Source organism: Bufo gargarizans, chromosome 4, assembly GCF_014858855.1.
Source record: "Bufo gargarizans isolate SCDJY-AF-19 chromosome 4, ASM1485885v1, whole genome shotgun sequence".
NCBI lineage: Eukaryota > Metazoa > Chordata > Amphibia > Anura > Bufonidae > Bufo > Bufo gargarizans.
The window spans coordinates 69,997,233-70,012,629 of record NC_058083.1 but is presented as its reverse complement, the minus strand read 5'-3'; the positions used below and the strand labels follow the sequence as shown (position 1 = coordinate 70,012,629).

The window sequence follows — 15,397 nt, the reverse complement described above, 5'->3', positions numbered from 1 at the left end:
TTTCTGACCCCATACAGTCCTACAAAGGAAGTGACATCACACGATGGCACATTCACATTCTTTACTAAAAAAATAAAAATAAAACACACTAGGCATACCAACAACAGCAATAAAATTGGTGCTAAAATGTACTCTATGGTCAAAAATGCCTAAAAAACGCTAAATTTTTATTTTATTTTTTTAGGCTTTCTTGGTCCAAAAAGTGCCAGGACCAAAGTTGTGTATGAATTTATCTTAGTAGAGTTACTTCATCTCTATAAGGACCAAGATGTGGAGCCATGAGGGAAACCACAGATGTGGAGCCATGTTTTGTGCAACCCCCTCCCTCCACAGAAGGTCTACCAGCAGCCTGCCAACTCGTTCTGCTTATAACACGACTGACAATACACATTAACAGCAGGTGCCAATTAAAATTAGCATTTCCTACTTGTTTATGAAGAATTTGGTCTTCCCTTAAACCTCTCATAGTCATATACATATATACATTTTTGGTTACTAGTGCAACAGCGCCTCCAAATCAGGTGTCCTCTTCAGAAATGGACAAATCTTCACCACAGGAAACAAGACATTTTGCAATCACCCCAGTACAAAACCAGTGTAAAGCTGTTTTAATCATAAATAGAAAGGTTTCCCTTTAAGAACATGTGTGGGGTGTACAAAACAACACTTGGCAGAAAATATTAAATATATACAACATCTGGCAACTTCAGAGAACAGTACACAATTCAGGGATTCCTTGTAAGCTGTCTTGAGACATCTAAATGACTGTCCATGCGGGAAGTATCAGCACTGGGTCTCCTTGCTGTCCACTCTTCCTTGGCGCTGAAGTTTAAATGAAGAGGCCTTCTCGCTCCTGGTGACTGGGTGGTCGGTCAGGTCCTCAAAAGACTTGGCGGGAGAACCGCTGTTGGGGAAGGGGTCATCATCAAACTGGTCTTCAAGGTGCGAGTCTGTGCTAGGGTCTTCCTGGATGGTATCCATCCTCTGGTGGTCAGCCTTGGCTGAGCTTGGAGCTACTGGCACTTGTTGCAAGGGCTGGAATCGGGTGTTGGTTTGGGAAGATGGGAAAGGTTTGACAATACGTACAGGGGCTGAGTCCATACTGCTCAGCATTTCCACATTCTGTAAAAAAAAAAAAAAAAAAAAAAAGAGAAAACATCATAAAATCGGACTGTCTGCGTATTCCTTCAAAAGCGTCAAATCAGACTTTAATATGACTGTAATGCAACTGGCTGCAGCAGGATCTTTCCCCCAAAACGCCTTCCTGAGAATGTGGGCAAGTTTATTTGCTGTTTTATGTTTATTTTTTTTTAAACGTCTGGATGGGGTCGCATGCACTACTGTGGCCAATCACTGGCCTCAGCGGCGATATGTTCCCAAGCAGCTGTAACCCTGCAGTGATGTGCTGCTTGGGGACAAGTCACCGTTGCACGTTACCCCATCCGGAAATTGACAGGGCAAGGAGAGCAGCTCGGATCCCTCAGTGCTGGAACTGAGTGGTAGGAAGCAGGTACGTGCATTTTTTGTGTTCTTACAGTACATTAGTTGCCAAATTTATAAGAGGTTATAAAGCAGTTCATCTGCCTCTGATCATACCCCCACCATCAAAGATTGAAGGTGTATGGTTGTATTACACAGCTCTGCTTTTGACAAAGTTCTGAGACTGGAGTGGAGTTAAATCTGATCCTGGCAGCTTGAAGGGTTTGTCAGAGTTAAATAAAAACTCCGGCAGCTCCTGAAAAATCGTCTAAAATAACAAAAGAATCGATACTCGACTGCATCTTCCTGCACTAGGCTCTAGTCCCCCCCCCCCCCTCCCCCGTTTGTTTTACAGGCATCAGTGATAATATGCCATGCACCGCTGCAGCCAGAAAAATGATGTCAGCAGCGGGGAGGACCAGAGGGGTGATGCCCCGGAAGAAGCAGTGAATAAAACGGGTGCATTTACAGGAGCTGCCCAAGTTTTTATTTACACTCAGGCAACCCCTTTAACACTTTAGATTCCACAGTCAATAGAGAGCATGGTATACACGTGGTTTGAGGGTTACCTCACTCCCCTGATACATTTAATACACTGCAATACAGAAGTATTGCAGTACGTTATTTCAGTGAACAGTTTGTCATAAGTTTATGTCCCCAAGCGGGAGAAAAAAGTTTTATTAAATGTTAAAAAATATTAAATGTTCAAAGGTTTATGTCCCCTAGCAGGGGGAAAATGAGTTTTGCTAAATGTTTAAAAACACAAAACCGCTTTCCCCTTTTGTTTTACTGCTTTTGCACAGTAAGAACATACTAAAAATGGAAATTGCCGTCACTGTACTGGGCAGCAAAATAAAGATTTCATGTTATTTGTACTGCACGGTGAATGTTGCAAACATGAACTGCCCCCAAAAATAGAGCCCAAAAATTGCAAACTTTTTTTCTCTATCCTCCCCCCAAATTACAAATATTAACAAAAGGGTGTTCACTGTATTATCACAGGTGGCCATTACAAATGACAACTTAGCCTTCAAAAACAAACCCTCAGGTAAAGTAGAAAGTTATGGCACCTAGAATGCGATAATGAAGAACTTGGCCGCAAAGCCACAAACAGGCCTGGCTGTTAAAGGGTTAATGTGTATGTCCACCTTTACCCTAAGTTCACACCTGAGCGTTTTACAGCGCGTTCCTACGCGCTGTAAACCGCTCAACAAGGAGAAACCAATGCTTCCCTATGGGAATGGTTCTCACCTGGGCGTTTTACAGCACGTACGATCGCGCTGTAAAACGCCCGACGCTCAAACAAGTTCTTGAGCTTTTTTTTGGGCGTTTGTCGCGCGCTCCCGTACATAGACTTTCGGGAACGCGCGACAATGGGCGTTCGCTTGTCTCTGTATGCGCGATTGTAAATGCCCGTAAATGCTCCTTTCAGAACGCTCAAGCCTGAACCCAGGGTTAGGGTATGTAACTTAATTTCGGCTACACAGAAGGAACAGAGGCTGTAAACTATATACGATGAGCACTTACACTTGGCAAGAACAAGGATTTGGCATTTTCTTCATACTGCTTGTCCAGCTTCTTATCCTAGAAAAGTGGGGAGAACACAGAAGTTTACAGTCTGCAAAGCATCGAACATCACTGACCCATCGAGGCTGAAGTCACTGGACTGCTCGGCATTTCATAGAAAGCCTATGTTCCCTATTGACACTTGGGGACTATTCCAACGCTGTCTTCGGCTACTTTTACACTTACGGTAGCCCTTTCCGGGGGGACTTCTGGCGGCACGGTGGACTTGAGGTAGCACAGATCCGGCAGGCTGTTCCCCCGCCAGAAAGGGCTACCGATTCTAGACACATGGGTGCGGGTTTACAGATTGTACGTGGGAATTTCTCTACATTTCTGCACTAAATCCGCTCCAAATTCAGCATGTGTCACTTGTGGATTTTGACGCAGATCTGCAGAAACAGCTGACATGCGGCGGATTTCAAAATCTGCACGACGTGTCAATTTCCGCCTGTAGAATATACGCAAAGTGGACAGAAGATTTGTCAAATCTTACTTTATTTTGCTAGTACTGTATTAGGGCTCATGCACACAGCCATTCCATGCATTGGGGACTGCAACTTGTGGTCCCCAATGCACGGGCAACATCCGTGCAGATTCCACAGACAGATCCAGACCCATTCAACTCGAATGGGTCCGTGAACCATCCGCACCGCAAAAAAAAAAAATAGTGCATGCACAGCTTTTTTTTGTGGTGCGGAGAGAAACTCCATGGAAGCACTCCATAGTGCTTCCGTGCCTCAGTTCCACACTGGATCTTCCGTAATGCGGTACAAAAACAGCCGGGGCGGTATATTGCAGACCCGCTGTTTGCGGGCCGCAATACGGGCCCGGCTGGCAAACTGCCGTGTACATGAGCCCTTACACTGCGTTTTATCCATGAAGAAAATTAGCGTGTAATCTGCAACATGCGTATGTGACCTTCTAGTAACCGATACATCCAGCTATGCTGCTTTTAATCGGCCACATGCATACAAATGTAGTGAATTTAGCTGCTGCCTCCATAGTGTTTGTATTCATGAAAATAAAGGCAGTGCAAGAAGGAAAACCTAGGGGGTAGCGCAGAGGCTTTCAGATTTTACAGCCCGTAGACTGGTCTTGTTGGTATACATTAGGTCCTGGCGGCCAGAAGGTTGTTGCACCATGTTTTGCAGCCCCCTTACGAAGACCTGATATCTGGGGGTTCTGCTGGTAGTATAACGTAGCAGATGCACATTTCTGAAGGAAATAAAGTTTACATAATGCTGATTAAAACCACTGGACAGCCATGACCACACTGGGTCCTTCAGATGGCCTTCCATTCTGGCTAATAGAGGGGGCTTCTCAGTGGGGGACCCTCTCTACCATCCATAGAGGTGGGGTTCATATACTCACCACACAGTGGACAAGAATACTGAGAGGAATCCAGAAGAGCAAAGAAAAGACAATGACCGATCCTACAATGTTGTCTGCCAAGAACTTGCCTGAAAGAAAAATGGTGGATAATGGGTAAAATCACCACCAGCACCATCATTATGAGGGCTCCCTGCTGATCCTAGATTTGTTATCTCCGTGAGAGACGCCCCCACCCCTCCATATTTTTTGCTATTGTGACCCTTATTAGAAAATGTCACACATGACAATCTGTGATCAGTGCGGGACTCAGTCCATATATCAGAGCGGTGTCCTGTCCAGCACACACCAACGACAGACTTTCAGGCTCAGGATGGAAACAAGGTTCCAATTCAATGACTGAAAGCAGAGATCTTGAGGAATTAATCCATTTCACATTATTAAATAAGCTTTACTAAAAGCAGAGCCCTTTGTGCAAAAATCTATGCCACACTATTTTCAAGATCTCTGCTGTCAGTGAACGAATACTTAAAAAAAAAAAAAAATAATCCATAGGTTGAATTGAATCCAATCTTGAAGCTGGATAGCCTGGACTATGGTGGGTTAAAATATAGGATACGGCTACAATGCACACAAATCACTCACCCAGCATATTGATGCTTAGTTTATCGATGAAATCCCAGATCCTCTCGATGACATCTTGCACTTGTTTCTCACATTTTCCCTATATAACAGGCGGGTGACAAACAGACAGCATTAGTGAGGATCTCCATTGTACACATGTATACTGCTGGGGATGACTTCCTTACTAGATGAATATGTTCATATTACTCCATAGCTACTCTCCAGGAGCAAATGCAAATCCCATGACATTTGTACAACTGATGTAGATTGAATACTGTGTATGGTAAATTGGGATAAAGCAACTAATGGACCATGCGACATACACCGATCAGTCACAAAATTAAAACCCCCTACTTAAAGGGGTTTTCCGGGATCGACTGCTGGATTGCAGGGTGGTCTGTAACCATAGAAACAAGCAGTGTATAATGTGATGGAAAAATGAATCCAGCCAGCAAAGGAGGCAATATGGACAATCAGGAAGTGTCTTGTAGTAACTTTCTCTGCATGATAAATGCCATTTGCTGAAGTGAGATGACCCCTTTAATATTGATGACCTATCATCAGACTGAGGTTTGAGAAATCTGGAGGCCAAGTCATCAACTTGCACTCTTTGTCAGGTTTCTCATCCTCTTGCTGCAAGCCGCTACTGCTAGTAGGGACGCCGCTGCCATGAACTGGGTATTTGGACTGTACAATGTTTAGGCAGGTCGTACGTGTCAAAGTAACATTCACATGAATAAGAAAACCCAATGTTTCCTAGCAGAACACTGCACAGAGCATCACAAATTCTCCACTAGATTGTCTTATTCCCATAGGGCATCCTGGTGCCATCTCGTCCCCACGTAAGCGACCCTCATGCACCCAGTGTCTACATGATGTAGAAGAAACCACGATTCATCAGACCAGGCCACCATTCTACTATTGCTCCATGGTCCAGTTCTGGTACACATTGTCAGTGCTTTTGGCAGAGGTCAGGGGTTAGCATGGACACCCGATCTAGGGTTGCCACCCGTACGAGAATGACCCAGACACTCCGGGTTTGTAATCCTGTGCCCGGGTACAAGCCTTTCTCAGAGCCGGGCACAGCGATCAGGTGGGAGTGATGCGATGCTAGCCCAGGGCGGCGCTGACTTCAGACGTGCCCACTCTCCCTCCCTTCTGTTCGGGTTTGGCTTTAAGAAAAGGTGGCAACCCTAACCCGATCTGGTCTGCTGCCCAATACATGTCACCCCTTGACAGGTGCCATTGTAACAAAATAACCAAGGTAATTCAAAGACACTGGTTTTAATGTTATAGTTGATTTGTGTATGTTGCACAAATCCTAGAGGCCCCAGGAGGGAGACCAAGCAGAATTTCACATACAAGTATTTTACCATTTGGGGGAATTTCAAGAGGTTTTCTGATGTAGGCAGGTGAAAACTTACATTGCCATCACAAAAGCCCACAGTGCATGGCTTTCCTTTACGCAATAAGCGGTAGTTCTTGGAGGTGTCCATGTACGGACTGCAGATCCCATTGGGGTCCCGGCAGCAGACTTTACACGAATGCTCGGTTTCTGAAAACAAAAGATAAAACATGATGGTATGTCAGCCTAAAAAGAGAAGATTTTTCTGGAAAATCTGGCATTTGAGAATAAAAAGAGCCTGGAATTGTATGCTCGGCAGAGAATTTCTCATGTATATTCTGTGCCAAAATCTGCATGAAACCTGCCCATAAGCAGTCTCCCATTGATTTCAAAGGGAATCTGCACAGTACTTCACTTAAAAACCTCGCTGTGGGGGAAGAAAAAGAAGGGGCAACATGTCACACCTTCATGCGGAATCTACAACAAGTGTCATGTGCCAATGTGCAGCGTGACAAACTGCAAATCTGAGGGCCAGCCTCAGACATCTGACGCGGAAAATTCCATCATGTCAGCATACACTTAGGTGATAAATTCTTACATTTTAATTATCCATCAGGTATTAGTCCAATCCTACTTGTGCTTTACGTCCTCCAATCCTGTGCACAGTGTAGCTTGCCTGGGTAAGAACTACGCCACGGGGAAAATGGAGCATGACACCATTCAATATTAAATGTACTGATATGTTGGCTGCTCAGAGCAGGGGACACTCTTGTAGCCACAAGAATCCTACATGGTCTGAGCGAGAGGCACTCTTGTAGCCACAAGGATCCTGCATGGTCAGAGCGAGAGGCACTCTTGTAGCCAAAAGGATCCTGCATGGTCAGAGCGAGAGGCACTCTTGTAGCCAAAAGGATCCTGCATGGTCAGAGAGAGAGGCACTCTTGTAGCCACAAGGATCCTGCATGGTCAGAGAGAGAGGCACTCTTGTAGCCACAAGGATCCTGCATGGTCTCAGCGAGAGGCACTCTTGTAGCCACAAGGATCCTGCATGGTCAGAGCGAGAGGCACTCTTGTAGCCACAAGGATCCTACATGGTCTGAGCAAGAGGCACTCTTGTAGCCACAAGGATCCTGCATGGTCAGAGAGAGAGGCACTCTTGTAGCCACAAGGATCCTGCATGGTCAGAGAGAGAGGCACTCTTGTAGCCACAAAGATCCTGCATGGTCTCAGCGAGAGGCACTCTTGTAGCCACAAGGATCCTGCATGGTCTCAGCGAGAGGCACTCTTGTAGCCACAAGGATCCTGCATGGTCTCAGCGAGAGGCACTCTTGTAGCCACAAGGATCCTGCATGGTCAGAGCGAGAGGCACTCTTGTAGCCACAAGGATCCTACATGGTCTGAGCAAGAGGCACTCTTGTAGCCACAAGGATCCTGCATGGTCAGAGAGAGAGGCACTCTTGTAGCCACAAGGATCCTGCATGGTCAGAGAGAGAGGCACTCTTGTAGCCACAAAGATCCTGCATGGTCTAAGCAAGAGGCACTCTCGGAGCCACAAGGATCCTGCACGGTCTGATCGCGAAACACTCTTGGAGCCACAAGGATCCTGCACGGTCTGAGTGAGAGACACTGAGCCACAAGAATCCTACATGGTCTGAGCGAGAGACACTCTGAGCCACAAGAATCCTGCATGGCGAATCAATCTAGTAACAAAAAATTCCTTAACAGGGTATTTAAAAACCAAACAACCCATTTAAGTTTAAAAGAGCCTGTCAGCAGTTCTGACCCCTCCAAACTGCTGACAGCACTAAATGATGGGGAGAGCAATGTTGGCATATTCCCGGTGATCGTTATTTAGGTTGCATCACTGAGAAAGCAGTATTATTCTGTAAATGGTAGTGCCCTGGTGGTGGCCCTTTATGCGTACTACCTAGGGGTCTCAGCACTGAACACTCCCCAGTTCCTCCCCACTAAGTGACTCTAGGGGTCTCCTGATTGGATGTTACAGCTGTCACTCAGAGCAGAGGGGAGGGGCTGGGAAGCATTCAGTGTAGAAGGCCTAGGACCGGGCAACGAACATGAAGGGACCACCTTCGCACTAGTGAACGGGGTGAAGGGAGCATTAAAAGTTGAATATCCTGATCATATCATTGGCATGGCAATCACCGAGGCATGTTTACACCGCTCTCCCATTTACCTATATAAGTTTCCAAGGGTTAAATTTCCCTTTTTCCAGGGGTTAAACTTTCCTTTAAGTGAATCTTATTTTGGACCCTCACAAGTTATATGACTGCATCCAACAACCTGATAGCTTTGGATAGGAGTCTGTACAACAGCTGATCATGGCCATCAAGCTACCAGCACAAGGCCGGGAATTGTCATTGTTGGTGCAGGATAACGGGGGGATGCAGTTCAGTCTGAGTAAAGCAGACCACCCTTACCATTGCAGGCACAGGACTTGAGGTTCAGTTCTATCTCACAGAATGGACGACATTCCCCATTCAAACACTTTCCCAGATCTACACAGACCGTTTCATCGGCTGCGTTTCCGGGGGCAGGACACTCGCTACTGTTTCCTGTGGATGGGCAGAAAGTGAGGTGCATTAACCACAAGAGGAAAACCACAAATATCAACCTAAACCATCATTAACGGACTGAGTATTTCATGTACACCAGACTGATGACAAAAGCCTTAGGCTAGGGCTACATTACCACATGTGTCGTGCGACAAAAAATGCACAACTACACTGCGACATTCATGCGCATTGTGAAACCATTGACTATCATTATGAAAAATGTTGCACAACTTTCCAGGGACACATGTCACTGTGTAGCCCAAGCCTTATGGATTCCCTACCACCAATAGGCGGCCTTACTTCTTCTGTACACCCTATATACGTGAATAACTACTTGCTGTTATCTTCCCATAACTTGTGCATGGGCTGTGCCTGGTATTGCAGGTAATGAAGGCGACAAATACTGTGAAACCACTCCAAGAGAACACGTCATTAAAGGGGTTATCTAAGACTTTAAAAAACTCCCTCATATGCCGGGCCCCTAACAGTGAATATACACACCTGGCTCCCCGCGCCACTCCAGCCTCTTCCCGTGAGCAGATGAAAACGTCCAGTGTCTGGGGAGGAGGAGCAGCCAATGGCAGGTGGGGATAGGGACAAGCCTCCCTAGCGTCACCCACGATGCTATGGAGGCTCGTTCCCGTCCCCACCTGCCATTGACCCCCCCCCCAACCCCCCGACACCGGATTTTTTTTATCTGCTCACGGGGGGAAAAAAAACAGCAGCGGCGTTGCGGGGACCTGGAGTGGCACAGGAAGCGGGGAGCCAGGTAAGTATATTCACTATGAGGGGTCCACCAAGCTTTTTATACTCTTGGATAACCCCTTTAAGAAGACATGAATAAGGACTGAGTACAGTCCGAAACGTGTTGACTGGAGTGGGGAGATGTGTTGCTGTGTGCCATTTTTTGACTTAAAAAAAATATATTTGAAATAAAAAAATCCATGGTTTTATTCAAGACCCGGGTGCTGGACCCACTACTTTGTTTCTACAGTGGATTTGCTTCTCCTGAGGATCCGTGCACAGACGAAGGTGAGCTGATTGCATTTATTTCTTTGTGTGTTCTTTCAGAAGACCACCCATTATCAAGACCGGATTTCCTGTTCCACCATACATTAAATATACTGACCATCTTGATAAGACCACCCCCATGGACCACTTTTTCTACACAATATGGGGTCGCCATCTCAAACAGGTGTCACAGTCTCTATTCTAAAAGAAGACTGCAAGTGATAAATGCCAGTCTCACATGGCACTTACCTGTGCAGTATGACTCCCCTTTGCAGGTGGCATTTATAGCTTCCTGGCATTTCTTTTGTGCAGTTTCAAACTGGCAATACTTGCAGCAGGGACTGTTGCGGTCACTAAAGAGAACATAATCTGTAAGATTTAGTCACCGAACTAACCAAAGACTGTATGACAGCAAAAATGTGAGGGGCTCTCTTCTCTTAGACCCCTCCAGGGTCTCCTGGCTAATATTCTACAGAACAAGGATCTTACGGGTTTACTGTGAAGTTCTCATGTAACGTGGACCTCTGACTTATAATAAAACACTACTGGCAAAACATATGTGCTGCCTGTGCCGAAGAGCCTTTAGCTCCACTTTAAACGGCATCTAATCTAATCACTCATCCACAGTATACATGATATTTGTAGATTGCTGGGGACCATCAGCGATCCTGAGAAAGGGGATCCCCAAGTGTCCAGTCTGAATGGTGTGGTAGTGTGCATGTCGGTCCCCTGCTCCAATTACTGCTATGGGTCTGACGTACTGTAGACAGTTCTTCAATGTTCTGTGACACAGTGAGGGGTTGTGTCTGGCACGGCAGGTACTTTCCTCCCAGCATGTGCGGCTGGGCTGGTTTCCAGCCAGGTGAGGTCAAATACCGGACCGGAGTTTTTTTTTTAAATATCTTTATTACTATACAAAACAAATACACAAAAATAAAATTCATCCTTATAACTTATCACTATTTTTTCCCTTGACCCCATTTTTTCCCTTGACCCGAAGTTTAAGTGCCGGTCCGGGTTTTGCCAGCACCTGGCTGTCCTTAAATAGGCAGCTGGGCTCAGCAGAGATGTCTCTGTTTTTGGGATTTGAGGCTTTGTGCCGTGCTGGAGGGCTAAGAGCCACATGCTGGGGAAACAGGCCCCCTAAAGCCTGCTGTGGACTACTAGAGGCAGAACTGCCAGAAAGGTGACTTGTGTTATATGAACTTTCCATTGTGTGTGAATTAACACCAAGACTGCAAAGTTACGTGCTGTTTTGCGCAATTGTCTCGTGTGAATAAACACTGATGATGTTTTGAGTTAAGAACTTGTATTTTGCCTCTGTACTGCGCCAGCTTACCCTATCTACCAGAGCAAAACCCCACAGTTCCCACAGAAGTGAATGGAGTGGTGGACCAACATGCGTGCTAATGCTCCAAGACTCTCGGGGACCCCTGTTCTTGGGACTGTGGGGGTCACAGTGGTCAGACCCCTAGTGATAGGATAAATGCTATTCGTGGTATAACCCCTACAGACTACTTTAAAGGGGATGTCCAGGACTACAAGCAGGGTCTGGTTTTTTTTTGTTTTTTTTTACAAACAGCATCACATCTGTAGGGTCTATTGCACTGCAACTGATCCCTATTCAAGTGAATGGAGCTTAACTGTAATACCAAACACAAACCATGGACAGATGGAAATATAGCAGACCCTTTATTGTAATCCTGGACAACCCCTGGCGCCCCCGTTGATCAGCTAGGAGCTCCGGAAATCGTGCAGTAACTACTCAGTTGTGTCCATTGTACAGTTGACAGTGCTGGTGACTGTAGTGCTGCTCCCTGAACATCTTCCAGTGTCAGAGCTACATGTGAACGGCTGATCTGTGTCAGACCACCTGCGATCATTGATGGTCTATCCTAGGGAATCCTAAAATCCTGGAATAACCCCCTTTAATGATATTGTCCACTTAGGAAATACTGGATGCTGGTGAGGTCGAACAGACCCAACTAATTTTTGGAGTGAGAGCCCTGTTCTCTTGAAAGGTAGGGGTCCAGGGGTATAATGCCCAATTATCAGACATTTATGGGATATCCTAATATATGCTCTAAAGGTCAAATGTTGGAATACCTCTTAAGAATGTGCTTACTGGTCTTTTATTTACAGACCTGCATTTTGCCTTATTCTTAAACTTGCAATCGGAGGTACAGCAGGGGTCAACATGCTGATGCAGCAGGCCTGGGTCGCAGTCTTCCCCCTCGTCCACTCTGGAGTTGCCGCAGACCTTGTTGTTGCGCTCTTTGAAGCAGAGAGAAGCTTTGCTCATCAGTGTGCGCAGGATTGACTCTCTGCTGCAAATGGAGAACATCTGATGGAGGGAAGCAGAAATAAAGTCAATGTCGGCCTACACGGAGCAAACCCAATAAACCCTAGGCATTTTTCTCTGCCTAGGGAAGCGGGAAATTAGCAGCTTTGTGCCACTTCTGTCTACCACTTTTAGTACCTGCTGTATTTACCCCAAAATGTGCAACTATTTTACTCTCGAGCATAACAAGTTCAGATTTCCTTTTTTTAAATAGGTAGTTTTTATTAAAGGAGTTGTCACATCATAGACAATGGGGGCATATTGCTAGGATATGCCCCCATTGTCTTATAGGTGCGGGTCCCACTGCTGGGAACCACACCTATATCGAGAACGGAGCCCCGCAAGGTGGTGGCTGGAGGACTCTGGTCCAGTCACCACCAAGTGGGCTCCCCATAGAAGTGAATGGGAGCGTACCGCGCATGCAGGGCCCCCACTCCCGTTCATTTCTATGGGGCTGACGAAAATAGCCGAGCCAGTGCTCCTTCACTTGCGGGGCTCCGTTCTCGATATAGGAGGTGGGACCCGCACCAATAAGACAATGGGGGCATACATTGTCCATTATTAGACAACCCCTAAGTTTTTTGAAATTTCAACATACAAAACAAAAAGTAAAACATAAAGAGGAAAGAACTCCCCCGCCACTGCTCTGTATTACAGTCTGATTCAATATCACCTCTTCTTGGACTTCATCACAAGGGACAAGAGTTCTTAATAATTGCAATGCACTGCTAGGGGTGAGGTATAGGAACTAGGCACAAAAACAGAAAATACAGAGCAAAAATAATGGAGAAAGGCCATCCACTATCAACAATCCATATGTCAATAAATGGAAAGTAAGTTCTTAATAAATTGGTCTCTTGTCTCCTGTGAACCTTCTTCTAAGTCTCTGTTACCAGGGATAGATCTCGCTGGTTAGTGGCCATGACTTTACAGCTTTTTCAGGTGGATGCAGGCAAAGAAAACATCATAAAGCATATCGATCCAATTGTATCTCAAATATATTATCCCATAGATCCATCATTACAATATTTTCTTAGCCTTGGGCAGTTCCACATTACATGGATAAAGTCAGCCTGCGGAGCGCAATACTTCGGGCAGAGATCATCTACCCATACATCCTAAGCACCACCAGTGGAGTGCAATATACTCTACTGAGACAGGCTATGGGCCAATATGAGGTACATGATACTTGCTACTAATGTGAGGCACGTGGTTTTATCATTTTGGAACTTCATGTGCCTCATTAATAGTAAGTTAACCCACGTTATCCCTCACGTTAACCCCATGTTGCCCATTATGTGAGGGGGTACATGATGGAGTTATGATTAATGTGAAGCACATGGAGGTCCAAACTGATAAAACCACATGCCTCATGTTAATAGTAACCTCATCAAGTACCTCCTCACATAATGGGCACCATGGGGTTAATGTGAGGTACATGACAAGGTTACTTACTATTGATGAGGCACATGGAGGTCCAAACTTCTAAAACTGTGTGCCTCACATTAATAGTAAGTAACGCCATGATACACGTCATGCATTAACCCAAAGTTGTCCATTATGCGAGAAGGTAGTTGATGGGTTTACTATTAAGTACCTCCTCACATAATCGGCAATCGATATTTTGGCAGAAAAAAAGCCCAGCAACATGGGGTTAATGTTGGGTACTTTTTGTGGTATTGAATTGCTATAGTGTATAGCAATACTAATTCTTGGTATCAAAATGAAATCAAAATTCAGATATGACAACATATAAGTAAACACATAACGGTCTTTAAAAGTGATGGTTAACCTCCGGCACTCCAGCTGTGGGGAAACTACGACTCCCAGCATGCTGCATTCATTTCTCTGGAGTCTGAGAACTGCCAAGCAAGTGTGCATCATGGGAATTTTTGTTTTATCACAGCTGGAGTGCCGGAGGTTAGCCTTCATAAAAGTCTATAGGGTGCATGGAGAAGGAGGCCCAGCTCTGGCTGGTCCGATCCATTTAACCCCTTAGTGACCACCCATACGCCTTTTTACGGTGGTCACTAAGGGGTTAAATGGATCGGACTAACCAGAGCTGGGCCACCTTCTCCGCCCAGTCTAAACGGGGGAGCGGGGGCCCCGCTCTCACATGAGAGCCGCGGCCCTGCTCTAACAGTTTGGAACGACAGAAGTGCCGATCTGGGCTGTTTAACACTTTACATGCTGCGGGCAGTGTAGGCCCCAGACCAGCCTTAAGTAATTTCCAGCAGGCTGCGGCTCTCTGGCCCAGCCTGCTGGTCAATGTCAGAATAGCACTGACATTAAAATGCAATGCACTATAGAGATAATGCATTGCATTTTAAAATCAATCAAAAAGCTGTCTATTATAGTCCCTGTGTGGGACTATTAAGTGGTAAAAAAAAAAAACATTTATTCAATAAATAAAAAAATCCCATAAATAAAATTGCAAAAAAAATAAAAAATCTCCCCTATATGTTTGGTATTGCCATGTCCGTAACGACCCGGACTACATAAATTATCCCCTACGGTGAACGCCGTATTTATATATATATATATATATATATATATATATATAAAAATAAAATAGAATAAAAAGACAGAATTGCTAATTTATTCTTAGTTGCCACCGATTTTTTTTTTATAACAAGCGAACAAAAAGCACCATTCACTCCAAAATGATACCAATTAAAAATACAAGTCGTCCCGCAAAAATCAAGCCCTCACACAACTCCGTAGAAGAGTTCATAAAAGTTAATCAGAAAGTTGTGTTCCCCAAAATGGCACCATTAAAAACTACAACTTGTCCCGCAAAAAACAAGCCCTCATAAAGCTATATAGACTGAAAAAAAAAAAAAGTTATAGCTCTTGGAACGCGACGATGAAAAAAAAGGAAAGAAAACGCTCAGTAAGGCCCAAAACAGGCTGGTTACTAAGGGGTTAATATTATCATCGGTAGGAAAAAATAAAAAAATAAAATCACAGGCAACATAACTGGCGGGCGGCTCATTTCATTTCTGAGATTAGCCCCCTTTTCTTTTGGACTGGGGCACTTAAAAAAAGCTCCATACATCAGCTGATGCCGAAGCAAAGTTGGAGGATCGAGCCAAGAGTCTTTCAATAGTATTTTATAGAAATTCTTCA

General features: G+C 45.1%; 1 protein-coding gene across 1 annotated transcript in view; it reads right to left on the bottom strand.

Moving 5' to 3' along the window:
* Window positions 1-593: 593 nt before the first annotated feature.
* Window positions 594-15,397, bottom strand: part of LOC122934891 (disintegrin and metalloproteinase domain-containing protein 17-like) — a 79,985-nt gene continuing 65,181 nt past the window's right edge. Inside the window, exons 13-20 of the mRNA XM_044290548.1 lie at window positions 12,072-12,271; window positions 10,177-10,280; window positions 8,782-8,916; window positions 6,423-6,553; window positions 5,020-5,098; window positions 4,417-4,505; window positions 3,007-3,063; window positions 594-1,122 (exon numbers count right to left, since the gene is read on the bottom strand). Of these exons, the coding sequence (XP_044146483.1) occupies window positions 784-1,122; window positions 3,007-3,063; window positions 4,417-4,505; window positions 5,020-5,098; window positions 6,423-6,553; window positions 8,782-8,916; window positions 10,177-10,280; window positions 12,072-12,271 (1,134 nt within the window). The 3' untranslated portion in view covers window positions 594-783. The remainder of the gene's footprint in view (window positions 1,123-3,006; window positions 3,064-4,416; window positions 4,506-5,019; window positions 5,099-6,422; window positions 6,554-8,781; window positions 8,917-10,176; window positions 10,281-12,071; window positions 12,272-15,397) is intronic.